This window comes from Borostomias antarcticus (assembly GCF_949987555.1).
Source record: "Borostomias antarcticus genome assembly, chromosome: 15".
NCBI classification, from domain to species: Eukaryota; Metazoa; Chordata; class Actinopteri; order Stomiiformes; family Stomiidae; genus Borostomias; species Borostomias antarcticus.
In genome coordinates this window covers 12,975,493-13,003,205 of record NC_140248.1, presented here as the reverse complement: position 1 = coordinate 13,003,205, position 27,713 = coordinate 12,975,493, and the positions used below count along the sequence as shown (strand labels likewise).

The following is a 27,713-nucleotide window of genomic DNA, read 5'->3' as shown; positions in this document are numbered from 1 at the left end:
TCTGTCCCATAGGTCACTGGGTTCAGTTTCATCTGCACATGAAAGACTATTGAACTCCTGTCCACTATGTGGAGTAATAGCCTATCGTTTTTTTCTGTATGGCCCCAACTGTCTAGACAGAGCCATCACCATGGGAATATAATTTACTGGAAAAGGGAATTCTGGGTTTGCTTTCACTCATTACTAATCTCTGAACGGGCCACGAGAAGTTACCACAGGTAGAAATTAAGTCATCATAGCATGAAATCTAGTCACTCACATATTACAAATCAAAATTCATGAGTCAACAGGATGTTTTTTTCCTACTAGATATAAGTGCACTTAACCGGCACAGGACACCATTCTTAACGAGAGGCAAGTATTTCTTAAGATCTATTTGTAGGTAACACCTTCCTGGGGTTCAAAATGATAGAAATGGGCTAAGGAAAAGATGAACAACCCCCCCACCCCACAAAGATGAACAAGCCCCCCCCCCCCACACCCAACTCCTTCCCCATTCCAAGGCACTGCTTCAACTGTAAACATGGTTGCTTGGCTTACTAAGAGAGAATGACTTTCTATGACTGCCAGCCAGAGCTCCTGGTGGAGTGTGCGTGTAAAGATGACAGTTGAGATGTCAGTCACAACGGCACACTACTGATAATGATATTAAAAAGCAAACATGTACTGAAGGGAAAATTGGATACTTGCTACTACTGTGATACTTATGGTTCATACTGTACGTGTGTACTAATGAATTCAGACACAGGGAAAGCATAGCCTAAATGTAAGCCAATTATAATGAAAGTGCTTAGATGTCCATTTACAAACAATCTTTTCTGTAATATCTCAAATATTTCATCTATTACAAGCTGTTACAATATCTTATAGGTGCTCTGTATTAAATATATGTTAGTGTGTAGCATTTATTTAGCATACATAAAATAGTGATATAGCTTAATCATTGTTCCGTCTGGAGAATTATGTCCAGATCAGACAATAAATGTGAACTTTGGTAGGGAACAAGATAGCAAATATATATTAGACAATCTGTTAAATCCTAACTTATTTTTGTAAAAATGTCAAAAGTGTCCAATGAGTGTAAAGGAATTATCTGGTCACAAATCCCACAACACATCACATTCTCCTCAAGTATCACTAAGTGGAGTTCATTATTTCTGGCTTAAGAACTACACAGCTATTGCTAGTTACCATTACTAGATCAGTATCCACTGCAAACCCCATTCTCACAAACCCTCAGACTTGCTTACTCACACACAGACGCATACCTTAATCCAAATATATTAACAAAACAAAGGTAAAAGCTGAAGACGAGAGTATAGTAGGTCTCTATAACAGGAGAGGGGAAATATACTGAACTGAACTGAACCGACTCTGAGCTCCAGCACAACTCATAAGAACCAGTAACTGGCACCTGACGGTGATATACTTCATTTCTACATCACTCATGCAGTTTCGCATCACTGATCACCATCACTTCAAAACCAACCGTCACATCAGCTTTCTCTACCCCCCACATAGTAAAAAGTCACCTCACTCCCTACCACAACCACGGTTTACAAAAAAATCTAAACCTAAACTCCTCTCTTCGAACGAGAACTGCACATGAACAGCATATTGCAATATAACGGCAATATCATAACAGAAAAATTAGAATACCAGTACGCTAATACCAACATTACAGATAGTATACGGTAAAGTCTTTGAAGATGTGATGCATATGTATGACACAGGAATAAAGTTCAAACATCATATATCAGTTAAAATGCCTCCTAATGGCACACAAGTAACTCAGTTGCCATTCTGTGTGGAGGGGCTAGTAAATGAGAAGAACAGAGGCCCAGAGCTGGAGCGGCACAGCAGTCTGGTCCTTTAATCAGACTATATCATTATAATAGCATGGGTCATGTATCTACCCAGGTTGCAAAAATCAAATAAAATCTTTTCAAATGAAATATAATATTTTTTTTACTATAGTTCAGAATCATTTTAAGTGAAATTTGAAGCATTGCTTAGCTCCAACGATGAAACGTTGCAATAACTCTTTAGACCTCTAGGGTGCGCCAGTACAGTAGAATTTATGACCAAGGGTCTTCAGCTTGGGCAACACCATGAAGGCTAAATATACAGGTCTGCCAGTCAAACAAATCAACCATTTTAAATGCCAGATGCTATCTATTTACAATTCAATCTAAACATATAAGAGGTAAGTCCCGCCTCCTTTCAAATGTATAGCCAATCAGGAATGTTCAAACATACCCCGTAATATGGTAGTAAATAGTTACGACTAAACACAGGTCCACCAACTGACTGAGGTACAGTAATACAGGAGTATATTATATACACAGTACAAATTAGAGATGACGTGAAGCCCATGGGGATTTCCCATGTTCCGTCTCAGTAGGAGTGGTGGGAAGGGACTCTGAAGAAGTCAGATGGTGATAGACTGTTTGGAGGAGTTGTGGCTGGAATGGATTTGCTGCAGGCAGGCGTGCGTGCGTGGGTGTCTGAGTGAAAGGGTGTTGTCGTGTGTCTGTGGTGGTGGGTTCTGGGTGGTCTTCAGCTTGTCCCTAGACTCTTGGCCACACCGTGTCCACAGCTGCGGCTGCTTTTTCACCAGTTCATGATGCAGTTCCTGTTCAAGGTCATGAAGTAGACCTGGCTGCTTCCTCCAGAGCGCACAGACGCAAAGAAGACCTGAGAGACGCACAGAACAGACGGATATTCACTGCAGGTATTAAAGGACAATGCTCGTTTTTGACAACCTGGACCTTATTTACGACATATTATAGAAACGTCTTTCGAAACGAAATAGCTTCCTCGCACAGCGCGCAATCGTTGCTCCAGCACGCTGTGCGCATGCGTGCTGGAGCAAGTGAGGAAGCTATTTCGTTTCGAAAGACGTTTCTAAAGATCATATTACAGAGGCATGTGAAAACCCACCACAGGCCTATGCTCTATGTAAGCACAACTAGCGATTCATGAAGACAGATTGATGAAAACAACCGTTTCGCGGCAGAAAATAGATTTTTAGAAACTGCATTCTAAGTGCACCGACCACCGACATTACATGGATATACTGGCTCGCGCTGGATTTTAAATTTCTTCTACATGCCTCCGAACTACACCAAAGTGATCTCGGTGAGTCAAACGTCTTATAATATGTCGTAAATAAGGTCCAGGTTGTCAAAAAACGAGCATTGTCCTTTAAACTATTCAGTTTGCTAGCATGTTAAATGGTAAATGGACTGCACTAATATAGCGCTTTTATCCAAAGCACACATTCACGCACCAGTGGAGGCAGCTGCCATGCAAGGTGCTAGCCTGCTCATTGGAAGCAATTTGGGGTTCTGTGTCTTGCCCCAGGACACTTCCGACATGTGGACAGGAGGAGCCGGGATTCAGACCGCTGACCCTACGATCACTAGACGACCCGCTCTACCTCCTGAGCCACAGGTCCATTCACATCCCCATCATTCATTTACACATGTACAGTACGAACACCTATAGGATAGGAGATATTGCGCTGTGTGTGAAGTACCTTGTCGTTTCTCTCACAGAGGAACTTCAGCCTCTGAGCTCTCTTGTGCATGAAGACTCCGTCCAGGTGCCCCGTCTCCACAGAGCGAATCTCGATGGCCTTCTCTCCCCAGCCCATGATCTGGTTGGAACAGATGTGCGCTGCAAACACACACAAGTGCACACATACACACACACGGATCAAAATACGGCGACTCACAAAGGATGGAAAATGAAGACAAGAGCAAGTGAGTGCGACGCTCTGTGTGTACTGTACGTATATGTGTGTGAATGCAAACGTGTGTGAGGTTACACACGTGTGTGTGTGTATGTACGTGTGTGCGTGCGTGCATGTGTGTGTGTTTGTGTGAGCCGCACCGACGGAGGTGGGCATCTCGCCCCACTGCAGCACCACGTCCTTAATGATGCGCCCGTAGGTGTTGACGTAGACGCCCTCGTCCTCGTAGCACAGCAGCATCTCCATGCCGTCGGAGCTGGGCAGGAACACGATGGCGTGCGGAGTCACCTGACACTGGATCTGCCGCGTGATGGAGGGGACAGGTAAGCCATGGTGGTGCACTGCTACCACAGTATATGCAGGGTTCCCACTCTATGTTAAATGTCGAACTCCCTGATGTTTCCCTGACTTTCAATGATTAAAAAGATAAATTTCCATGAGATACTGAATGATGGAAATGGAAAAACTTGAGTGGGAAGGGAATAAATGGGTGCTGAAAAACCAAGCAACCATAACAACCACCCACGCAATATGGGAAATAACCCCAAAAAGAAAAACTGCGTACTGCGTGGAAAATATTACATTTTGATAAATGGCAACTAAAATTTCAACAAGCTACAAACAAAATTTCCTGATATTCCATGACCTGGCCCAAAATGATCAAAGCCCCTGACTTTCTATGTCTGAAATAGACTTTGTATGTCTCTGTAAGATTTGTTGTGCAGCATTTCAGGTGGACATAGACATTTATATAAATACATATACATATATATATATATATATATACATATATATACACACACACATACATACACACAACCGCTCAAAGACAGCAGATGAAAATATAACATTACGATTCCAGTTTCAGATATTCAATTAAACTAAAGGCGCATTCTCATTGGCAATTTCCAACCAGGGTGAGTCAACCCAGGGCGAACTCTTCAACCCTTCGTGTTTTCACACTTGCACTGTGAAATAGAACGTTAGATGGAACGCACTCACCCCGGGGTAAGAAACCTTTGTCATTTCTCACTGGCGTTTACAACCCGGAGGGTTGCTGAGCGAGCATTTCAACCCAGTTTTTCAAAATCTCAACCCTGGCCCCCAGCAGGGTTGACTCAACCCAGGTTGAAAGGTTCACGTGCGAGTGAGAAACGACAGGTCCGTTCACCCCGGGTTGAAATCGCCAGTGGGAATGCACAGTCCATGGTTAGTGAGTGAACCTGATCAACAGTTCATCGGATCTCTACTACATACATGTACTGGGATGTAGATGTCATAGTTGTTCCCAGAGTCAACATCAATGGCATGGAAGCCGGCACTGGAGCCATAGATGACCTTCAACCTCTGACCCTCCTCCACTGTCAGGTCAACCAGCTGAGGTCTGTGTGGAAGGTCTCCAAATGACTAGAGTGGCCAAAGGGAGAGCAAGATGAGGAGCAGGTGAGAGAGGGAGAGAGAGAGAGAGAGAGTGAGAGAGAGAGAGAGAGAGGGAGAGGGGGAGAGAGAGAGAGAGTGAATATGTGAGGGTGAACATAGACTAATTGAGAGTTGTTACGGTTGATCAGTTTAGGGAAACAAAACCCTGCAGCCCCCGAACAATGAGACGGAGAGATGTGAGGCCTACCTTGAAGGCCATGAATTTGTGATAAGGCTTGGGAGCCCAGGCGTACACTTCCACAGCGTTCTTCATAGCAATCACCAGGAACTTGATCCTCTCATATTTCACTACATCCAAAGACAACGAGGTAGATTAGAGATATTTGATAGGGGGATGCTGGAATCGCTTCTATATCAATGGAACAGCACTCAATAGATGCTCATAGTTGTTCACGGTGGCGTACTGGCGTGTAGTGTCCATTACGCGCACTCTCCCTCTCCTCCCCTCGTACTCACCCACTTTATAGTGCACACAGCCCTCCATCTCCCCCACGGTGGTCCAGCCCTGCTTCTTCTCCACCTCTGGGTCGTTGTGGAGGATCTTGTTTCTCAGCCAGGCCAGGTAGTACACACGCACCTTGTTCTTCTTACCTGGGACACACACACATACGGTTGGAGTTACAACGGCAAACAGGAGAAATAGAGCAAGGCTGGATCATGTCACCTGGAGGTTGCTTAAGCCACAGTTAAGCAACCTCAAGGGGAGGCAGCAGGTGGATGAGGCGAGGTGGGTCACCTGATATGGTGATGAGCAGGTTGAGGCCCTCCAGGACATCCATCTGCTGGAAGCGGCGGGAGTTGATGAGAGGGTACACCTTCCCCTGACCGCTGCGGTCCAGCAGCTTCAGACCGTTCTCCGTGCCCACCAGCAGGTTCACGCCTGAGGACACGCACGCACGGATGCACGCACAGGGGGGTCAAATGGCCTCAGAGATTACATTGAAAATATATTTTGTCCAAAAATCACAAATATTGTAATATATTTGCATATTAAGTGTATTTTGTCTTAAAATGTACACAGAAAATGACTTATTAAATTTCTGACCTCAAGTCAGTGCTGTGAGCCTTTATATAATATTATATTATATATAAGAGGGAGCTCCTTGTCAAGACCCAGCTTACAAAAAGTAATGGTGTGCTGTAAAGATTTAGGCCCGATGCACTTGTTTGATTGCTTGAACGCCCATTCATACAGAAACATAGTCCACATTAACATCCAAACAGGGCCATTTGTATAGAAACTAGAAACAGTCCACACTGGCATCCACACAGGGCTAAATACTGTCTGTGGATGTGTTTGAAATGTACTGAGAAATAAAAGGGACGACTACGCAGTTGAAATTCATAAACTATGAACCAATAATGGCCTTAATAAAAGAAATGGCATTAGGCAAACCTTGATAAAACACATGAAAGATGTATTGCAGCTACAATAAAGTGCTTTTGTGTAAGTTGATCTGCTTCAACTGCAAATTTCTCTCAGCTCCTATTGGAGGCCGGCGCTGGTTATTCCATTCCCAAGATAATCACCCCAATTACCTCCATCTTTACACAATTCCCAGCTCTACTTCATGATAAATGCTGCAATATTTTTTTCAAGTAATGATTATTAAAATAAAGACGATATGCAGTATAACAGATTAATAAATGCTTGCTACAGTACTCGGTGTCCAATGGAGGTTTTACAGTATTCATTCCTCTTATCTTATGAACACAATTCAAAACTAGGTTGAAATTCTCTTGTCTCTTTCAGCTTCGCTGGGGAGTCCCTTAGAGATGATCTTCTCTTCTGTGGGAAAGGCACACAGCTCTCACATAAGTTGCAGGCAACGCATAGGGCTCGTCATTCTGAATACACCAGAATGTCCGCTTGGGGAAGATTGTGGATGCAACTTACGTTTGGGATATGTTTTTAGGAATTCATATTCTGCAAATAATCAAATGTGGTGTTTAGTTTGGACAGCCCTAACAGGATAATCATCAGTCTCTTCCTGTCTGGACACAGAGGATACAGTGGGCTCCAGCTCAGAGGCAGCTGACATAACATAGAGCAGCGCGGCGCCTCACCCCAGAGAGCAGCGCACAGGATCTCAGAGTTGAACCTCTTCTTGTACTTGCGGATCTCAGGGGTGTCGCTGTGGGGCCGTGTGTTGGTGGGGTTCACGTTCACCATGGAACCTTTCCTCACCTCCATCTTCAGCTGCTCGAACCTAGAGCCCAGACCTTCATGCAGCAAGCGGGCAGGATAGGATCAGGGACAGTAGAAAGACAACTCGTACTAGTGAGATGTAGCCACGACTCACTCACAAATGGAAAAAATGACATGCTGTATATATAATGGGACACCTAGAAAAACAACAGGTATGCACAATATATCAGCAATATATATTCAATCATATCGGTATCGGCCGGTGTTAGTCATTTTTTTTATATATCGGTCTGATGTGCAAAACAGGGACGATGTGAACAACCGATGATTATTTGTGTTTTGCTGCTGTTGTGTGTGTTGTTAAGGGGAAACAATGTGGTAAATCTATGATTTATCGGCTTTTCCAAATGTTTTGGAAATAAATACAGTGTTTACTGTCTCCATTTGTCTTGTTTACAACATTTGATTATCATAGAAACTTGTTTTTATACAGATCATATTGACATCGGTAAATATCGGTTATCGGCCATAATAGCAATGTTAATATGTTATTGGCCAATATTTTCATATCGGTGCATCCCTAAAAAAGGAAGTGAGAGTGTGGTAAGATGACCCCTTTACTCACCACTGACACTTATGGACTCTCCTGTGCCCCCTGGTGGTTGGTACATGCCCAGGTCCACAAAGGTGGTGAAGGAGGACTTGCCTGAAGCCTTGACCAGCCCCCTGGACTGATACTGGTGGACCAGAACAAGAGGTTAAGCGCACACACGCACACGCACACAGGCATATCTCCAGGGATGTAGACAAACTCACATCATAGACGGAATCTTTCCCAGGGGAGGAGTGGGAGGCGGAGTCGGTGGGGGAGTGCGAGGGCTGCACCACATCCGGCAGGTTGGTGTATCCATTATGACTCCTCTTCTCTGGAGTCTGTCAGGTAGAGGGGGGGGGGCGCAACACACAGACCACAGTCACAAACCACAGGCCTCTGATCCCAATGAGAGGGACCTGTCCCTCACCTGACCAACATTACACAGCTCTGCAGTGATGCCGTCTTGTCTGCGGATGTGATGTCCCCGTTTAACATGTCCCCCCCCCCCCCCCCCCCCCGGGAGATGACTCACCCTCTGCACCAGCATGGTCTGGTCCCCGTAGCCCCCCGCCTGCTCCGCCTCGCCCCCCTCCCCCTCCTCCTCGTGGACCACCATGGTGTTGACCGAGTCAGAGTCGGCGTCCCGCGGACTGCAGCAGAGACAGGACAGGAAGTCGGGGAGGAAGGAGAGAGGGGCAGGATATGGGGGGGGGGGTGACAGGGCCCAGGAGATGAGCGGAAGTAGTGCAGTAAATAGCAGTACACGTAAATATAGTAATAATATAATAATAATATATAACGGGATGAGGGTGGGAGGTGTCAAGGAGATTAGTCGTTTCCCCTCCTGCGTACTGACCGGTCCGTGGGGCTCTCCTCCTCCTCCGCCCCCTCTCCGCTCTCGCTCTCCTCGCTGCTCTCGCTGCTGTCGGACGAGGACGAGTAGTCGTTGGCCTTGACCGGAGGCCTGGGCTGCTCCTCGGGACGCTCCTTGGCGTACATGCCGTGGTCCTGGATGGTGCGGGAAGAGGACATGGGTATTGTGAGGGAAGAGGAGGGCTTTTCCCCCAAAGGGTGACAGAACTGAAGGCATACAGATGCACACGGGGATTTACAGGGCAGCTTTCTGTGGCTCTCTCTCTCACGCAGCACGCACGCACACACAGGTGTACTAACCTCTCCTATAGCTCTCTTGTAACTCTGTGCATTGCAGGAAGGAGTGGAGGGGGCAGACAGGGAGATGGGAGGTGAAGGCAGGTTTTGAGAGGGTTCGGAACAACAGGAAAGAGTGCAACAGAAAGGGTGTGAGTGACGGGCACGGAGAGGAAAACGAGAGAGAGGAAACGGGAGTTAGCGTAGGTGGGTTTTCCAGGAAGAGGTCAGCGCAGGAAGTTACAGTTCGGGTTGCAATATTCAGTGAATATACACAATTAATGGGAATTAACTAGAATAAATAGTTAAATAGAATAAGTTTATTTCTGTTAATTCACATGAATTGTTAATTCCCATGGGAGTTTGTGAATATTCCTGGAATTTTGCAACCAGTGTCGAGAAGATCAAAACCAAACCTCATATCTGTGAGTGAACAGATATGATAAACGTCCTGGTACACCTGAATTAACGTGTTCAACCGTAGAGAATGGTGACCATGCAGACGTGTGAACATTAAAGCACTGATCAAGTTGGGCGGAGCTGGGTTCTTTTGAGCTGGGGTGACTTACAGCAGGGCGGCTGGGCCGTGACGAGGTGCGAGACTCTCCGGGCTTGTGACGCCCGTCGTGGGAGAGAACGGGGGAGTCCATTTTTGAGGAGCCTGACAGAAACATAACACACGCATTTCGAAGCCTGTATGCTGATACGTCATGTCGTCATTAGCTAACATCTAAAGGTGCCTGCACACAGTCCCAACCGACGCCAACCAACACCAACACTGGATTGGTGTGCCATGTTTGCTGGTGACTGTTGATGTTGGCTGGATTGATTCTGCAGCTGAAATTTAAACTTCCAACATTCTAACAACAACTTCTAGCTGTAGAAGGTTGGGTGTTGGGAGTTGGTTGGCGTTGGTTGGGGCAGTGTGCAGGCACCTTAACCATCGTGAGAGGCGGAGAGTGGGGCAAGACTCACTGAGGATGCGGTGCCTCTCCAGAGAGCCAGTCTGGGGCAGGTTGGAGACCATGTTCATGCCGTCTCCTCTCTCCCAGCGGTCGTTACGGCTCAAGTCTGGGTTGCTGCCACAGTGTGAGATAATAGATCAAGAACCTGGTCTCACACACTTGCGCGCACAGACACACACACACAGTCCTTTCCACCTGTGTTACCTGGCTCTCACTGGATGCCTGATGCCGGAGGAGAGATTGGTGTTGAGAGCCGTCGCGATGGACGCTGTCCTCTGGGGGATCTGAGAACGGCACCACGCACATACACACGCACACACACACAGCCATTCACATTCACATTTACCCACCAGATATGCATTATTATACATATACCAATACAGACTATGTATGTATGTATGTATGTATGTATGTATGTATGTATGTATGTATGTATGTATGTATGTATGTATGTATGTATCCTATATCTAGGCATACTGTAATACTATATACTATAGTATAACAGTATACTATACATCAGTGGCGGCTGGTGACTCAAAAAACTGAGGACAGGAGGACGAGAGGCGAACCGCCCATGGGCGCCGGGGGGCACTTTCCCTCAGTCAGTTATTATTTGAAATATCAGCTTTAAAATGTGGATTTACAGTCAATTTTAGCATATGAAAAACTGAATAATGTAATGGATTGTACTCTTCTCTAAAGAGAGAAAATAATTCATATTGGTGAGGTGCTGGAGAGGTTAGGTGATATATGAAAAATGTTTTTGATTAGGGGACACAGGTGTGCTGGCTGTTGGCAAATAGATTTGACAACTGGACAATGGAATATGTTGCACAGCAAATGCAGTATCCAACAGTTCGCTCGTGGCTAGCTAGCAATGGTACAGCTATGGGATTAGCTCATTTGGGTTGCTGTTAAAGCTGCCACTCTTATGTTGCTATAGCCTACAATTATCAGAACAATATGAACATTCAGTTGAAAGTTTTCCATCCACCCATCCATCACTGGATGAGGAATAAGCACCGCAAAGCGATCAATTCTCACGCAAGCAGGAGCCAGGCTCTTCAGTGCATTTCTCCGATCCGGTGTTGCGACCCAGTCTCTAAAAATGATTTGGACGAGTTGCCGACAGTTTGCGCCTCCAGCCAATCTGCGCGCCTGCCTATGCTGTAGCCTGACGTGCACCTCGTAGGCCCCGTAGCTAACGTTACCGACTATAGCCTGCCAGTGGAACTGTCGTGTTCAGATGGCTCTAGCTCAAAAAGTATTTATGTCAGCTTGGATATTTAGATGGCTAGAATCAAGACAAATAGACAAACAGTTTGATGTATAATATGTCCCATAATACTTCGGATGTATTATATTATGGAGCTACAAACACACAAAAAGTCTCCAATGGCACAGGGAAGAGAAACACAGACATCACTGACGCTGACTCAATCGGCCTTCACTGTGGTGAATCTGGAATGTGATTGGACTAACAAAATGTCAATCATTAAATCCTGTTCAGAGTACTGCCCTCCGTTGCGGTAATTTTTCAGCGTCTTGGCCAATCACAAATTAGCATGCATTGATCACAATTACATTACATTGATAGACCCCTAAGGGACACGCCCAAGGGAGGCATTCCTCCCTTCCATAGATATCTATGGGTCCTCCAGCTGCATGTTATAGATGTCACTGTTGGAGCTTTAGAATTTCAATAATGGGTTTTTATCCATAGGGAAAACCTGATGTATGAACAAAACTGAGATCATATTAAATATTAATTATAAATAAATACATGCATATATTTATATTTTAATCCCTCTTCTCTCCAAAAACTGAGGACTGTCCTCCTCTGCCTCAATGGACGAGCCTCCGCTGCTATATACTATATACATATATATATATATATACTTTTTTTGTTGTTGTTGTAATATTCTTGTAATTTTCCTTGTAATTGAATTCGATCTATTATGTATATTATCTATGTATATTCTCTATCTATTCCGCTTTCCCACTGCAGCTGTACTTTTTCCACTGCTGAAAACGGGGATTATTAGGGGAAGTATCTTATTTTATTTTACAGAGTTCACTGGGGGGTGGAGTCTCACCTTGGGCGGCTGTTCCGCCTCTGGCAGGCGCATCCAGGGGCCGCGGTCCTCCCTCATGGGACGGGCCAGCGGGGCGGGGCTCTCGGAGGTGGGGTCGGAGTTCTGCCGCACCAGCTCCCTGGAGTGGAGGGGGCGGGGTGTGGGGGTGGGGGAGGGGTCCTGGGTGGGGAAGGCGGACATGGTCTTAGTGGGCTGGTCGCACAGGGACTGGGAGCGAGGGACGGGGGCAGCGTAGGGCTTGAGGGGGACCAGGTGGGCCATCTGGAACTGCGGAGGGCAGCGGTCGCGGGGCAGGGGGGTGGGCAGCGGGGAGAGGAGAGGCAGAGCGGGGCAGAGAGGGCGAGCGGCGAGGAGTGGCGCCCGTGGGTTGGCCAGGAGGAGAGGAATAGAGAAGAAAAGGAGGAAGGAATAGGAGAAGGACAGTAAATAAGGGCGGCGTTAGGAGAGAGAACGTTGAAAGTTGAAAAGGAAGAGACGGGTAAAAAGGCGGTAGGAATCTAAATCAGCTCTCCTAGCAGCCGCAACTGGAACTCGTCAAACATGTCTGCATGCGTCTGTATACTGTTACTTGTGACGCAACAACAGAACTACACACCATCACATCAACCCAAACATAGACACACACACACACACACCTTGCCCTGCCCGCCTTGAGGCTCAACAGGCCGCTGCATGGGCGGGGTCTGGGCAGCCTGGCCGCCTCCTGATTGGCTGATGGAGTCTGAGCGGGATTGGATGGCGGTGTCGGAGACTGTGGTGCAGATCTTGGGAGAGCCCTGTCTGTTGAGCTTGCTGCGCTCCTCCACCTGAGACAAAGGAGAGAGCACGTCAGCGAATGCTAATTGTTGTTTTTCTGACTGTAACCTGTGTGTTTATTGGGCTGTCTCAGGAGTCCTGACTGTGGGGCGGTGGGGGTGTATCTAGCATGGGAAACCAGACTCATCGCAAATTTTTTTCATGATAAGTCTGTCTGGAGCGATGAGTTTTCCATGAAAATACGGCACCAATCAGTAACATGTGCATTTTAACTGCTGTTCCGCCCCCAGTCCCTGATTGGTTCCTGTAGACCATGGTTCCTGTAGATCATGGGTTCCCAAACTCCATCAATGTGGGCCTCCCCTCTGAAAACAGTGACACACCCGCGCCCCCCCAACCCCACAAATTTGTCCGTTTTGCAAGGCAGCGTTAGCTAGCCCATAACGTTATACAGCTAAGTTAGCTCGGTGGCACCCGTTGCTAGTTAACGTTATGACGTTTTCGCACAATACATTCATGCCTGCGCGGGGAGGCTCTCTCTGCACTATCCACAAATTTAGAATACATCTCTCCAATTAATTATTATGATTTTCTGACCTTTAAAATCACGTTTCATTAAAAAAAAACATAGAAAATTCTCAGTCATGTGGTCCTGGCTGTGGTTGGGGGGGGGGGGGGGGGGTATCTCAGTAATGTAGTCCTGGCTGTGAGGGGACGACGACGACACACACACACACACACACACACACCACACCTGTATCTCAGTCAAGTAGTCCTGGCTGTGCGTGTGTGTGTATGTATGTGTGTGTGTGTGTGTGGGGGGGGGGGGGGGGAGTACCTCGCGGGCCCAGGCAGGCTTGTTGTTGGGCTCCAGGTTCTTGCTGTAGTGGTACAGCTGGGGCTTCTTGTCCTGCTGCTGCTGCTGCAGGGAGACCAGGTAGGCATGCTCCTGCTGCAGCTGCCTCTGCAGACGCTCAGACTGCCTCTGCTCCTCCAGCTGCTTACGCTTGTACTCCTGATCACACACGCGCACACACAAATGCACACGCACAAACAAATGGACACACACACACGTGCGCACAGACAAACGCGCACGCACACATACACATACATACACACGTGTCAGAGAACGCTCACCTTACCCTGAGAGACCACACTCCAATACTGCCAGCCCAAAGACACAATCTCACAAACATGGGGACATGCAGGGTAACGTTATATACGATTTCTCACTCATGGTTGGTGACTGTAAAGGTGCTTTTCTGCTCAAATAGAAGGTGTAAAAACACCAGTTTACAGTTCTCTAGGGCAACATACAGTTACAGTTTGTCATCCTCTAGTGGTGAGAGGTATGAAGGCCAGGAGGAGGAGTAGAGGGGAGAGCGATGGGTGGGGTGGAGGAAGAGGAGGAGGGGTACTGGGTAAACACACTGCAGACAGGGGAGAGGGGAGGGTTTGGGACAGGAGGAGGACGAAGAGGAGGAGGAGGAGCTGGAGGTGTACAGGGGAGAGGGGTAGGCGCGGAGCAGGGAGGAGAAGAGTAGTACAGGGTAAACACACTGCAGACAGGGGAGAGGGGGACAGGACTGCAGGAGAGAGGAGAGGGAGTTACCATGAGCAGTGTGCAGGAGAGAGGAGAGGGAGTTACCATGAGCAGTGCCTGCTCCTGTAGCAGCTGCTGCTGAAGGATTTCTAACTGCCGCTGTTCTTCCTCTAACTTATGTCTTATGAACTCCTGAAGAGAGATGGCAGGTGGGGAGAACAGGGACAGCAAAGAACACGGAAAAGAGGAGAGATGAAAAAAAAGAGTCCCAATATAGACGGGGAACTGGTGTCATATGTATCCAATATACTGGTATCATGCAGCTATCGTTTCCACATTTAAATAATACCCATTAGCTGTCACCAGGTGGTACTAAACTCGTACTCATAAGATTTTCTACTGTTAAGATGGCACAATGCCATACTTGACAATGCTAGTATTCCCTGCTGTTGTGAGTTAGTCATCGTGAAGAAAGAGTTGATAGTAGTAGTTTCTATCTACATGGTAATTCAGTAGCTTTTGGTGGTTGTGTTACAGTATAACGCCAGTCACGGTGTTACTAAGGGTAGAATAGAAACAGGAGGAGAAGGAGAAGCAGGCAGAGCTCACCCGCAGAAAACTCATCCCTGAATAAATACACTAATTTAGATCCTTGCTGCCATGGCAACCTGCTCACGGACATTCCACAGCCAGAGCGGTTTGCAGCGGATCTGCGAGACGAGACACGCCCACGCCACCGTCTGATTGGCCGATCGCAGGGTCCTGCGCCCCCCTGTGGTTGGTTACCTGCTCCCTCTCGGCCAGTCGCCTGTCGTCCTCCCTCCTCATGTCGTCGAGTCGTCGGTGGGGGCCCTTCTCCTGCTGTCTCACCAGCTCTCGCTCCATTCTCTGTTGCTGAGAGAGAGAGACAGAGACACAGAGAGAAAGAGAGACAGAGAGAGAGAGAGAGACAGAGAGAGAGAGAGAGAGAGAGAGAGAGAGAGAGAGAGAGAGAGAAAGAGAGAGAGAGAGAGACAGAGACACAGAGAGAGAGACAGAGACAGAGAGAGAGAGAGAGAGAGAGAGAGAGAGAGAGGGAGACAGAGAGAGGGAGAGGGATGATGGGAGAGCGTAAAATGAGCAGAGGCCACTTCAGTACATTAGTGCGGTTGTCATACATATGAGAAAAACATTTCTTTCCTGTTGCACCGAAAGGTGTGTTGAAAGGAGGAGGAGGAGGAGGTTGTGAGTCACACATGCACACTGCTCTCCAGCGATCCTTCTGAGACCATGTTGCTCAGCGATTCAAACAATTGTCCGGTTGTTCATTTATAATTGGTGTAAACCTGAATAGTTTTAAGCCACCTTCAAAGGAAATCTCAGACAGCCTATTAAAACAACTCCCCTCATAGGCTACCTATTTGATGTACCAAGATAGAACTTGCTAATGACATATATTACATGTACAACTATTGTCTATTTACATTGTATTTTCTCCCGCCCAGGAGGAAAGATGATTACTGGCCTGTTGATAATCTAGTGTGTACTGGTGTACTGTATCTAGTGATAGCCCCTACAGAAGGATTTACCACCTTAGAACAACTGTAGGCACAGAACCCGAGCACTCGAAGTGACGCATATAGCTGGGTTAAAAAGGCTGGTGATTCATGCACTCAAAAAGGTGGGATAAAGCCAGCTAAAGCATGTTGGTCATGGATTGTGAAAGGCTAGCCCCTCACATGACTGCTAAGTAACCTTTATTATGCTGCAAACTCTTGCTCAGAACTTAACCAGGTTTTGACCAGTGAACTAAACATTTTACACAACTGGATTAAATCAAACAAGCTGGTTCTTAACATTTCTAAATCTGCCTGTATGACATTTGGGTCCAATCAAAGACTAGCATGTAAACCTACACTGATTTTATATATTGCAGGTCAACCTATACAGCAGGTTGAAAGAGCTAAGCTCCTAGGCCTCTGGCTTGATGCTTCATTATCATGGTCTGATCACATCACTAAAACTGTCTCCAAAATGGGTAGAGCTGCTATTATGAGAAAGTGTGCATCTTTCCTTCCATTCCCACTGCTAAAACAAATTGTCAGTGCTCTGGTCCTATGCCACTTAGATTATTGTTCTGTTGTGTGGGCTTCTGCTTCTAAGAGACTGCTTAATATGTTACAAGTGGCACAAAACAAAGCAGCTGGACTAGTTCTTTGCTGCTCTTATAGGTCTAAAGTTTGTATTATGCATGAACGTCTGAAATGGTTGAATGTCGAAAAAAATACTATCTGCCAACTTATATTTTTTCAGAAGGTCATTTTAACTCAGAATCCCAATTTTATCTTCAACAAAATAACCTACAGATCGAATGTGCACATGCATTTCATAAGAGGGGCAAGTAGAGGGTTGATTAATCTACCATATGCAAAATCTAATAATAGTATGAAAAGAACTGTCCTATATAGGGCTATCTGGGCACGGAACTGTCTTCCAAGTGGCATAAGTGAAACACAAGTATTGCTAGCTTCAAAAACAAGTTGAGAATTCACTTACTAGAGAGCCCAGGATGATAATGTAGAGCCATGTTTTCTTGGTATGTTGTGTTATTGTGTGAATGTGTGTTTACTTGGTTTATCAATCAATCAATCAAAGCTTTATTTGTACAGCGCATCTCATACCCAGAGGTACTTATCGGATCAAAACTACTCGATAAAATATTGCAGAGAAATTTCAAAGGTACTCACAGAAGCAGGAGGGTTGCGTCTTCAAAAACGCATGGTTTTGAAAGAAATGCGCTGCTAATAAACATGTTAAATCTTACGCTCAAAACCGGTCATATTTTTACAAAATGAATCACCGGCAAATGCTTGTCTTCTTCTACGCTGCTGTCATGGGTGGTGCGCTGTGATTGCACAGTAGAACGCAGCAGAGTAGAAGAAGACAAGCGTTTGCTGATTTCGCTAATGGGGGGATAAGGGACTGCTAGTACCGTAAGGTTACTTAGCAGTCGTGTGAGGGGCTAGTGAAAGGCCAAACACGTGTCTGCATAAAACCGAGTGTGTGTGTGTGTGTGTGTGTGTGAGTGTGTGCGCGTGTGTGTGTGCGTAAGTGTGTGCGTGTTTAAACTACCTCCTCAAGGCGGCGGCGCTGTTCTTTCTGCTCCTCTATGCGTTTCTGCCGGTCGTGCAGCAGCTGTCTCTTGTGCTCCTCGGGGTCCCGGCGCTGGGAGGCCAGCTGGGCCTGCTGTCTCTTCAGAGCCTCCGAGCGCTCCTTGTTCTCCTGCTGCAGACGCAGGAAGTCCCGCCTCAGCGTGGACTCGCCGGGCACGTTCAGGATGGAGGTACTGCGCCACGCACAAACAGAGACAAGCAGAGAGAGGGACAGAGAGGGAACGGCGGTCATCTCGTGACAGGTGATGGTGCTTACACTATATATGACTATGGCCAAACGGTTACCTGGACTCCCGCTCATCCCCGCGGTTCTCATCCTCCTCATCACTCCCACTGTACTCATACTCCGTCTCCTCTGGAACAAGGGACAAGACAGGAGAAATTAGATTATATACTGACTATAGACGGATAATATACAGTCCTGGTGGGAGGGGATTATACAGTCCTACATGGAAGGAGGGGCTGGGCATCATGGTCAATACAAATCCACTATACACACTCCTCCCTCGTCCCATAACCCTCCGCATGTCAAGTTATACAAAAATAGCTCAGGTCCAACCCAGAGCTGCAGAGCAACCCTCTCTCCGGCTCACCCTTCTCCCCCCTCTTCTTGCGCGTGCGGTCGATGTGGTCTTTGAGCTGGATGCGGACCTGGCGCTCTGTGGGCTGGTCCCTGATGAAGGAGTGCTTGAGGAGCTGCTCTGTGGACGGCCTGCTGGGATACGTCTTCACCAGGCAGCCCTCGATGAAGTCGATGAACTTCTTGGACCTGCGGGGTGGGAAGGGGGCAGTGTGGGGAGAGGGTTGATAAGGACAGAGTGAGGTGAGGTGAGAGGGGAGGACAGCAGGGAGAGGACATGTTGGGAGCTGGCTTGTGGTTGCCAGGAGGACTGGCATCTCCTCCATCATGAATCAGAGTCCCCAGGGGGAAAGAGAGAGAGGAAGGAGAGGAAAGGGCATATCTGGGTAGATGGAGCAGTGAACAATTAGGGCTGTGCAATAAAATCGATACAGCAATACATCGCTAAATTTTTGGCTGCAATACTGTATCGATTTTAAGCTGTACTGTATCGATACACAAATACATATATATATATATATATATATATATATTCATCATCATCCTAATTTAGCACAAGGAAATACAGAACAAGAAAGTGAATAGATATATATATATACATACATACAATGAAGGATAGAATTCAATCATTACATTATTCATGTTTTAAATTGATTTTGATAATTGATAAAAAAAGAAATGTCCTTATATTCCCTCCACCCTCTAGGATCACCTACAGGTAGTGGGAGTTGTATTTTCAGCTGTATTTTTTAATTTTCCGTAAATTATACTATTTCTTGAGTAAATGCCACATCAAGCCTTTGGATGCATTTAGGGGAGGAGGTCCTTCCCACCTGTCCCCAGACATACAGTGCTAGACTACGGGTTGTCTTGTTTGCAGACTCGAACATACCAACGCCATAATGAACAGTATGATGCAGTTCCACTTTTAGAGGTCCAGCATAATACAACTCTGAGACTGATCAGCTGGTCCTGGTTGTAAATAGTTCTCTAAATGAGCACATGGTTAGCAATCCTACCACTGCAGTCATGGGGAGGGCGGGGAGCCAGCTGCGGAAAAAATAGCTGTGTCCTAAAATAAAACTGAAGTTTCAGGAAAATAACAGCAGCAGGAACCAAGAGAGCACTCACCACTTCTTGGACTTGAGCTTAGGAGGGGGGTTCCTGGGGATGAGGAAGAGAGCTCTCATAGGGTGCATGTCACACAGAGCTGCAGGGGGACAGTGCAGGGAGGCCAGGTTATAGCACATTAGACCACCACCAACATTACCACAGCAGCACAGGACTAAATATTGATACAATATCTGATTAAATAAAAACTAGACCATTGTTCATAAATCATAATGAACAATGGGGAGTGGATCACATGTCCAATAGCTACCATACACCATGCACATTTCCTACGACAAACAGCCAACAGTTACCATTTCGTCCCCATGAGAAATAATTTAATAAATGCTCGTTAACCAACATCTTCAGGGGGAAACTAGCTAAACCTGTCTGGTCAGCTTATCAGCTCCACAGGCAGTAGTCTTTGTTAGGCACTCAGGGGACGTTATGCACAGACATGACTGATACTGATACTGCCCAAGGCAAACTGCCTCTTCATTTCAGCACTTTCCGTGACAATGTTATGATTAGATGTTAGCATGTCCTTTCTCTTGTGTAGAGTGAATCATGTCATATGCATCTGTATAATCAATGGTATATTGATAATAAAAGCAGGGACCTGCACATACTATCTATTTTGTACATGTAGTAGCAACACAAAATTGCCTTCGTTTGGCCATTTGAGGGATATCTCTCTACTCAAGCTTAGAGGTAGCTGGTCAGGTTTGAATGACAACAGTAATGCTAACAACCATCATAACACAGTTAGCAGCAGAAACCCAGTGTCAGTGTGAATGTGATCAAGCGAGTGACTACATGTTGCATAATTGATGACAGCACATCCGACGACGGCCGGCACCTGCCTGTTAGTCAGTATAGGTGGTGTCATGTAGGCGGAGCTGCAGGGGCTCCTGGCTGCAGCGTAGAAACAGACTCCTACTCTCCAGGCAGACCCCGTATCAACACAGCCGAGTCAGAGCAGCGCGCTACGATGTGTGTTGTGTGGTTTTGATATACGCTCGGGTTTCGTATCAACCGCAGATCAATAACCAGCTCACCTCAGCTCACCTCATTTCCGACGTGAGCGCGGTGGATAAGCCATCGGTCAGAAAACACGGGTCTAGATGTGTGGAGGGGGCGGGGATGACGCAGGGCTAGGGTTTCATCAAGGGGAAGGGGGAGTATCATACATTCTGTTTATGCGCGCTTAATGCAGAATGTGCAGGCAGAGTTTTAAGAGATTAATATCGGCTGTTGTGTGTGGGGAGATGGATAGGGCAATAAAACGTGTGTGTGTGTGTGTGTGCGTGTGGGTAGTTGTGGAGGCGAGCGTTTGCTCTTCACTTACGAGGGGCTCCTTCTGCCATCTCTATGGCCGTGATGCCAAGGGACCAGATATCACTCTATGGAGACAAAGGTGGCTTGGTGAATACAAACACGCGTGCACGCGCTCACACACGCACGCGCGCGCACACGCACGCAGGCACGCACGCACACACACACACACACAGAAAGGAGAGGAGTGTTACCCTGTAGTCGTAGGTGGAGTCGGGGTTCTCGTCGCAGGCGATGACCTCTGGTGCCATCCAGTATGGCGTCCCGATGAATGTGTTCCTGCGCCCCACGGTCCGGTCCAGCTGAGCACTCACCCCGAAGTCCACTAGGACAGAGGGAAAAGGGTAGGAAGAGGACAGGGGGTAGGGTCAGTACCGACAGCGGTGGCCAGGCCCTCTTTGTTTTCACCGTTTTGTTAAGAGGGGCCTCGTGAACTGACCGAGTTTGACCTCTGCGTTCTCGGTCAGCAGCACATTCTGGCCCTTGATGTCTCTGTGGATGACCTTGTGGGCGTGGAGGTGGGAGAGGCCCTGGGTAGACAGACAGACAGACAGACACACACACACACACACACACACACAGGGAAGGGTCAGAGGGGTCAGTCAAGGGAAGGACCATCAGATCTGGGGTTCTACACAGCCTGGTCTGGTTGCATGTCAGGTGGGCTCACCCTGAGGATCTCTCGGCAGATGTATGCGATCCAGTCTTCCTTCAGAGAGTTGCCCTTGGTGTTCTTCACCAAGTCTGTCACAGAGCCTGCCCCACAGAACTCCATCACCAGCTGCAAGGAGACAGGACACACACTTGAGAGGACATACAAATACACACACTCACAGCGACACACACACAGACAGACAGACAGACAGACACACAGACAGACAGACAGACAGACACACAGACAGACACAGACACACAGACAGACACACAGACACACAGACAGACACACAGACACACACAGACACACACAGACACACACAGACACACACACACACACACACACACACACACACACACACAAACTGGGGGAGGCTGTGAGACAGACCCAGAGCTGATCGTCGTGTCCTGGCGGGCTCTTCTTCACAAAGGCGCCGTAGTAAGTGGCTATGTTGCGGTGGTGACTGTACTTCTTCAGCATGTTGATCTCCGCCTTGATCTCCTCCTCTTCCTCCTCCGTAACGTCCATCACCTTGATGGCAGCCAGCTGGCCAGTCTTCACGTGACGGCCCTGAGTGAGAAAGAGCGGACGTCAGCATCTTAACAAGTCAATCAAAACGAGAAACTTTAGTGGAGCAGCTGTTGATTCTAAAAATAACTTTGTGCCCAAAAATCCGCAAAATTTCACCATTTATCTGTGTCACGCTGTATTATCTATCACAGCATGTCTCCTTCTTTCTCTCTCTCCCTCCCTCTCTCTCTCCCTCCTCTCTCTCCCTCCCTCTCTTGTCACTGCCCCTCTTTGTAGCTCAGATTGACAGCTTCAGTGTGGTTCAACACATCTGCACTAATCTGTTGTAATCTCAGATTTACTGTAGTGACACTCAAGGAGGCCTCAATCTCATCTTCAACCCTCTTTCAGTGGTTCAACCGTCTCGTCCCCAGAGTCCAACCTCTCCCACATTTCTATACAGTCCCAACACTGCCTCCACCCGGCATATCTTACCTTGTATACCTGTCCATAGGTGCCATTGCCCACCACCTCAACCAGCTCAAAGATCCCGGCTGGGTCCTGGAGGACAGAGAGTGAGTAGAGGAACAATAAGACATGGAAGGAAGGAGAAGTGGAAAAAACAGGAGTTAGACCTGCGTCAACTTTATACATGCAAACATAAGCTGCTGTCCTGCTTTAACGCAGAAACCATGGCGAGTAGGGAGGCGCCGGGCACTGCCTGTCGGTAAGACAGACACATCTCGCCCACAGCTCACTTTAAAAGATAGGGGAATTACTATGAGCCCCGTCAGTTTCCACCCAGCTGACATCTCAGGTGGTGCTGATAATGGATACTTCAAACCAAGTATTAAATATCATCGTTTTTCCCCTGGAGAGAGTGAAAACAGACAACCGGTTTCACACACTGAGATTCAATATAGCCAGTGTAGGATCTAGGGACAGTGTTGGGGCTGCTGCTTCGGGGTTTAGAATGTAGCTGCACTGTAACTGTACAGTGTGAACACCCAGCTTTCATCTGGTTCCAATAATGGGTGGGTCTCCTCCCGACATGTAAGTGTTTTTGCCTCTGAACAGAGAGAACGAAGACAGGAGGGGAGACAGGTCTATAAGAGAATGACGCATTCATGTGAGGAGTTGGAGGGGCATGAAATCACAGACATGAACATAAGGGGTTTGGACAAATCAACCTTTTGCACAGTCAAAAGCACCAATCACATGTGAGCTACCGAAGCAGAAGCAGGTGACAGATTAAGATGCGTACGTGGTACATGTGGGCTAAAATAAAGAGGGACAGGAAGACAGGAGAAATAGGGGGAATAAAAGGTATGGAGGACGCTAATATAAGTATCCAGAGAGAGGAGGAGGGAGAGACAGTGGTGTCGCCCACGTTCCAACACAGTGGGAGAAGAGAGATAACGGAGGGGGATGGGTGGAGCTGAGGGAGAGAGAGAGAGAGAGAGAGAGAGAGAGAGAGAGAGAGAGAGAGAGAGAGAGAGACGAGAAACAGCAATAGACTGTCAACAATAACACAGCATGAGAGTTCGCACAGTGGAGCAATGTGGAAGTGAACTCAATTTTTGACAGTCTACACTTGACTCCAGGACATCAACACAGCCTACTACTTGTGAGCACAGTACTTACTACAGAGTAACAGCACTTTATATTTATTTTTAACTGAAATAACCCTCTGACATTATGAATGTATATTGTTTCTATCTGTTATTGTTTTTGTCTGTTGTTGTGTCAGATTTGTTGTGTGTATATCTACTATGGAGCCGACTGTTACATTTCACTACGTTGTATTGTGTATGTGACGAATAAACTCTGAATCTGAATCTGCACCTTTGAAGAGCTGAAGAATTTTTGTAAGGCCGTTGTAAAGGAAAGAAGAAGAAGAAGTAGGCTATTTGCCCGACACTACAATTGCAGTGACATGAAAAATGTGATTCTCTAGTGGTTTTTCTTAAGCCTACATTCACTTACACCCACACTAGTGGGTCTACAGGCAAACAAATGAAAAAAGCTAACAATCAGTTTACAAGTTAGGCTCTCTTGTGTTAAATTGGTACTGGAATTCACAGTGTTACAACTAAGAGCTCTAAAGGACACTAAACAATTACAATGGCTGTCACAGTTGGTCATACCAATTGCATTACCTGTTCCATCAAGGCAGTGTTAAAAGGTTCATGAGGGGCTATATTCAAAGAACTCCAATTTAATTTTCCATCACATACATTTTGTACTACCAAAAACAAACAACACTGAGCAGTAGTACACAAAATACTCTACTACCTACTCGTGTGGACACAAAATCAGCTACTTTTGTGTGTGCATACCAGGAAGTGGGTACAGTACTGTGGGTACAGGCCTGGGGTACAAGAGCTCGCCCCCCTCCCCACACGGGTCTTTGGGTCTTGTTTGCACCTCCGTTCACACGACCCCAGCGTTTGCGTTGTCAAAACCTGTGAAGTTCCGTGAACGCTGCAAGGGGTTATCTGTTTTGGTTTTCCTGGATTCTGCCCTCGTGTGAGCTGGCAAAGGCAATCTCGTTTTGATAATGACACGTGTTCGGCTATTGTAAATTATAACAATATAATTTTACAGCCCAGCATGTCATTGTAGGATTCGAGTACTGGGCTGGAATTGCTTGGTCGAAATACTCTTGCGTGACCAAGATTCTAGTCGAGCAATCACAAAGCTTAGACAAAAAAATTGGCTATAGGGTATATTACATTAATAAAATAGACTACGTCTTTCCTAATTATATGGTTTGTTATGTTAAGACTGATGACTGACTTGCTTCCATACCATGGAACGTATTTTTAACAGGGTGCTGAAAAACAGGGTCCAAAGTCCAGCCCAATCTCAAAAATCGTATATATATATATACACATACATACATATATATATAGTACATATATACTGTTTACTCCTATACACTTGTATAGTTATATACATTTTATACAGACTCAATGTATGCAGGTGGAGATATATATATATATATATACTCCAGTTACTGTACACTTTCTCTCTATCTCTAAAATGGATGATGGTTGCGCAGCACTGTAAAATGTAGGCCTATCGTTATTTCACTTTGTTAGGCTATTCTATTCTATTATGTTCCACTAATCTATTCTACTTCTGTGCTGTTATTCTGTTATGCATTATAATAGTCAAAAAGCATCTCTGATGACAAATTAATTCTGCACAGCGGCAGCATTATATAATTTAGACAAAGTCCAATCTCAAAACATACATCAAGATCTAAAGACATGTGGAGTCTTTAGTCACAGACTAAACGATTTTGCAAAGACTGGGATCATGCAGGTCATTTGCATGAAGACTAAAAACTTAAGATAATATTAAACAGGTTTGGTTTTACCAGAACTCCAAGACTAGAAAAAGACTGCCAAAGACTCATATTGTCACCTCAAATGGGGAGCACGCTACGACTCATGATTTTATTCAGACATTGGAAAGTGCATTTATTTAAATCATTTGGATAGATGGACAAAATGAGAGGTTATGGAATATGATCCAGGGTAGACCAACTTGAGGTCGAGTGGAAGTGCCTGGTCTAGCAGGCCTACACCAAAAGACTATCCTAATAGAATATACTACTACTACTACTACTACTACTACTACTACTACTACTACTACTACTAATAATAATAATAATAATAACAACAACAACAACAACACTTACTTATGAATAGGATTACCCTAATTTGGAAATGTAGGCCTGAAAACAGGCTGACTAATATTTCCTTTGGTTGAAGACAGGCAGCCCTAAATAAATGCATTTGAAAAGTTTATTTAGGAACCAATTATTTTCATAAATAACTGTCAGGGCCTGTTTACAACCGGCACATGCATGCCCAATGCTGCAATGGTGGTGTGATAAGCATCATGTGAACTCGATAACTTTTGGAGACGCTGATAAAACGCTCATGTAACCTGAAGGTCGTTCTTGTTTCGTTTTCATTCTCACATCAACCTATCAAACAATGAACTCATGTGAATCCTTGCTCTCTGAAATCGCTCTCTCTCTCTCACACACACACACACACACATCTCCCCTCTCTCAGAAAGGAGTATTAAATAGCGCTGCCTGAAAAGGTCTGGCCAGTAATTCACTGTACTGCATTTGCTAGAGGGCATAGAGAGAAACAATCCTGTTTTCAAACCTGTCATCTTCCTTGTAGTTTTTATGACAACACACTAAACCAAGGTGATAGAACAGTAGTAGACTATGCCAAATGTTCACTGTAACCTAAAAAAACAACTAGGAATCCAGTAGGTTGAATTAATTTGCTACATGTAGCCCTATTTGTTGGTGGCCCTGATCCACTCTCCTCTGGTATGCACAAATAACTGAAGGTAGCTTTAATACTGAAAGCTTATAAGCTTATCTTCAGATAGAGCCCTGACATTTTGTGCTTAGGTTAGGACTGAAGCATAACTGCCAATTGGCCCATATGAGATCTCCACTCACATTCTTGTCGGTGCAACCCCAAACGTGTAGTTTTGGGTCGCTCCTCAGACAGTTTTTAATATGGCATTTACCAGTTATTACAAAGTAATTAACAAGTTGACTTACCCTCAAAGCTGCGAGGTCTATGTCATCCAGGCTTCGTGTGGGGGCGTTTTCAGACATTGCTGGAAAAGTTGTAGCTGGCGAGTAAGCAAGTTACAGTACACAATTATCGGCGATGACAGGTATGGCAAATAACAGCTGTCTCTCCTGCTCACTATAAATGTCGCTTTGATTGGCTTAAAAGTATTTCAGAAAAACAGCTCACGACTGAACTATCTCCAAGCAGACTCACAAAGCCACTAGAGTGTAACCCTGCTTGCTTGGCTTGCAAGACGAACCAAACAAAGCCAGCCTGACGCACGGTTCCAGGCGACTGTAAATAAGATAACTACCGCGGTGGCGTTTCCGACTAGGCGATTGCTACCTGCGTGCCGCACATGTTTGATTCAATACACTAAACCTACAGTTAGTAGATGTTAGCTGTAATAGACAACATTAACTGCAAACATTAGCATGACGCGCTACCCCTCCTGTCCACCGATACTGTTCTGCACTCGCTTACTGCACGAGCGCTCATTTTGGCAACACTGCGTATCCCCCTGCTGCATGCAGTTCTTCGACACAATCTTTAAAAAAAAATCCGTCAATAACTGCTCCGAATTTTTGAAGCAAAACTAGTTGAAATACCCAAAGTGGCCTAGATGTCTCGCTAAACATTACTTTGCTGGCACAATTAATAACGGCAGACAACATTAAATAACATTAGCAGGCTCACTGACTGACTAGTGAAGAACGGTTGTCCGCAGCAGAGTTGCTGTCAGGCTGCCATTGCTACCTACCCACGCACAAGTCAACAGATCCCCCGGCAGCCTCGAGCCAGAGCTACCTGTTCAATCACAATGCCTCGAGCCAGAACAGCCAAATGATTCTCTGCTAGGGAATGGCGCGCGCTCCTCAAAATGGAACGTTGCTTACTAGCTGACAGGCTTGTTTGCCGCTGACAGCAAGCAACAAAATGCATTGAATGTCAATAAAAAAGAATTTAAAAATCCTTTACTTGCACCCACTGACAGTCGCCCCTGGTTGTCTGGTTGTGTTATTTGTCCGGGGAAGCAAACAAACCCCGTCGTCAGGCTCGTCTTGGCCCCTCAACAACATAACGTTAGCCAATGAACGACATGGAGAACAGCGATAGAAAATAGTTGTTCGTACTTACGAGATATCACTCACTCAACAAAGTAATTAGCTAGTTAGGTAGATAACTAGCTTCCTGCGTATTGCCAACGACACATACAGTGCAAAGGCTGGTTAGCAAACTAGCTAACTTATTTTCTCGCCATGTTTTCCTTTAGCCTGTCCCCGTTTTTCTCTCTGATTCGGA

At 46.1% G+C, this 27,713-nt stretch overlaps 1 protein-coding gene across 7 annotated transcripts; it reads right to left on the bottom strand.

The window, feature by feature from the left end:
- Positions 1 to 507: 507 nt before the first annotated feature.
- On the bottom strand, positions 508 to 27,713 carry mink1 (misshapen-like kinase 1). 7 transcript variants are annotated; one of them, XM_084450024.1, is made up of 32 exons: positions 27,549 to 27,713; positions 26,396 to 26,469; positions 22,288 to 22,353; positions 21,670 to 21,852; positions 21,298 to 21,408; positions 21,067 to 21,157; positions 20,822 to 20,952; positions 20,641 to 20,695; positions 19,314 to 19,392; positions 18,196 to 18,371; positions 17,888 to 17,957; positions 17,562 to 17,775; positions 15,237 to 15,344; positions 14,556 to 14,642; positions 13,746 to 13,922; positions 12,787 to 12,957; positions 12,152 to 12,418; positions 10,260 to 10,339; positions 10,066 to 10,169; positions 9,660 to 9,751; positions 8,798 to 8,949; positions 8,474 to 8,591; positions 8,163 to 8,279; positions 7,972 to 8,083; positions 7,265 to 7,420; positions 5,934 to 6,077; positions 5,654 to 5,788; positions 5,385 to 5,485; positions 5,015 to 5,164; positions 3,898 to 4,057; positions 3,542 to 3,681; positions 508 to 2,697 (listed from the first exon to the last, which is right to left on the bottom strand). In XM_084450024.1, exons 2-32 carry the CDS (start codon positions 26,450 to 26,452, stop codon positions 2,614 to 2,616), a joined length of 3,888 nt encoding a protein of 1,295 aa, XP_084306150.1. In that variant the 5' UTR covers positions 26,453 to 26,469; positions 27,549 to 27,713; the 3' UTR covers positions 508 to 2,613. The 7 variants fall into 7 exon arrangements, with proteins under 7 accessions (XP_084306150.1, XP_084306145.1, XP_084306149.1 ...); XM_084450019.1 differs by having other exon boundaries at positions 21,298 to 21,852; XM_084450023.1 differs by having other exon boundaries at positions 12,152 to 12,310; positions 21,298 to 21,852.

Coding starts and splice junctions, on each gene's coding strand:
- mink1 (XM_084450019.1), bottom strand. CDS start 26,452: ATGTCTGAAAACGCCCCCACACGAAGCCTGGATGACATAGACCTCGCA. Junction 18,372..19,313: donor AAGCTCAAGTCCAAGAAGTG/GTGAGTGCTCTC, acceptor CCCACCCCGCAG/GTCCAAGAAGTTCATCGACT. Junction 17,958..18,195: donor CAAGAAGAGGGGGGAGAAGG/GTGAGCCGGAGA, acceptor CCCTTGTTCCAG/AGGAGACGGAGTATGAGTAC.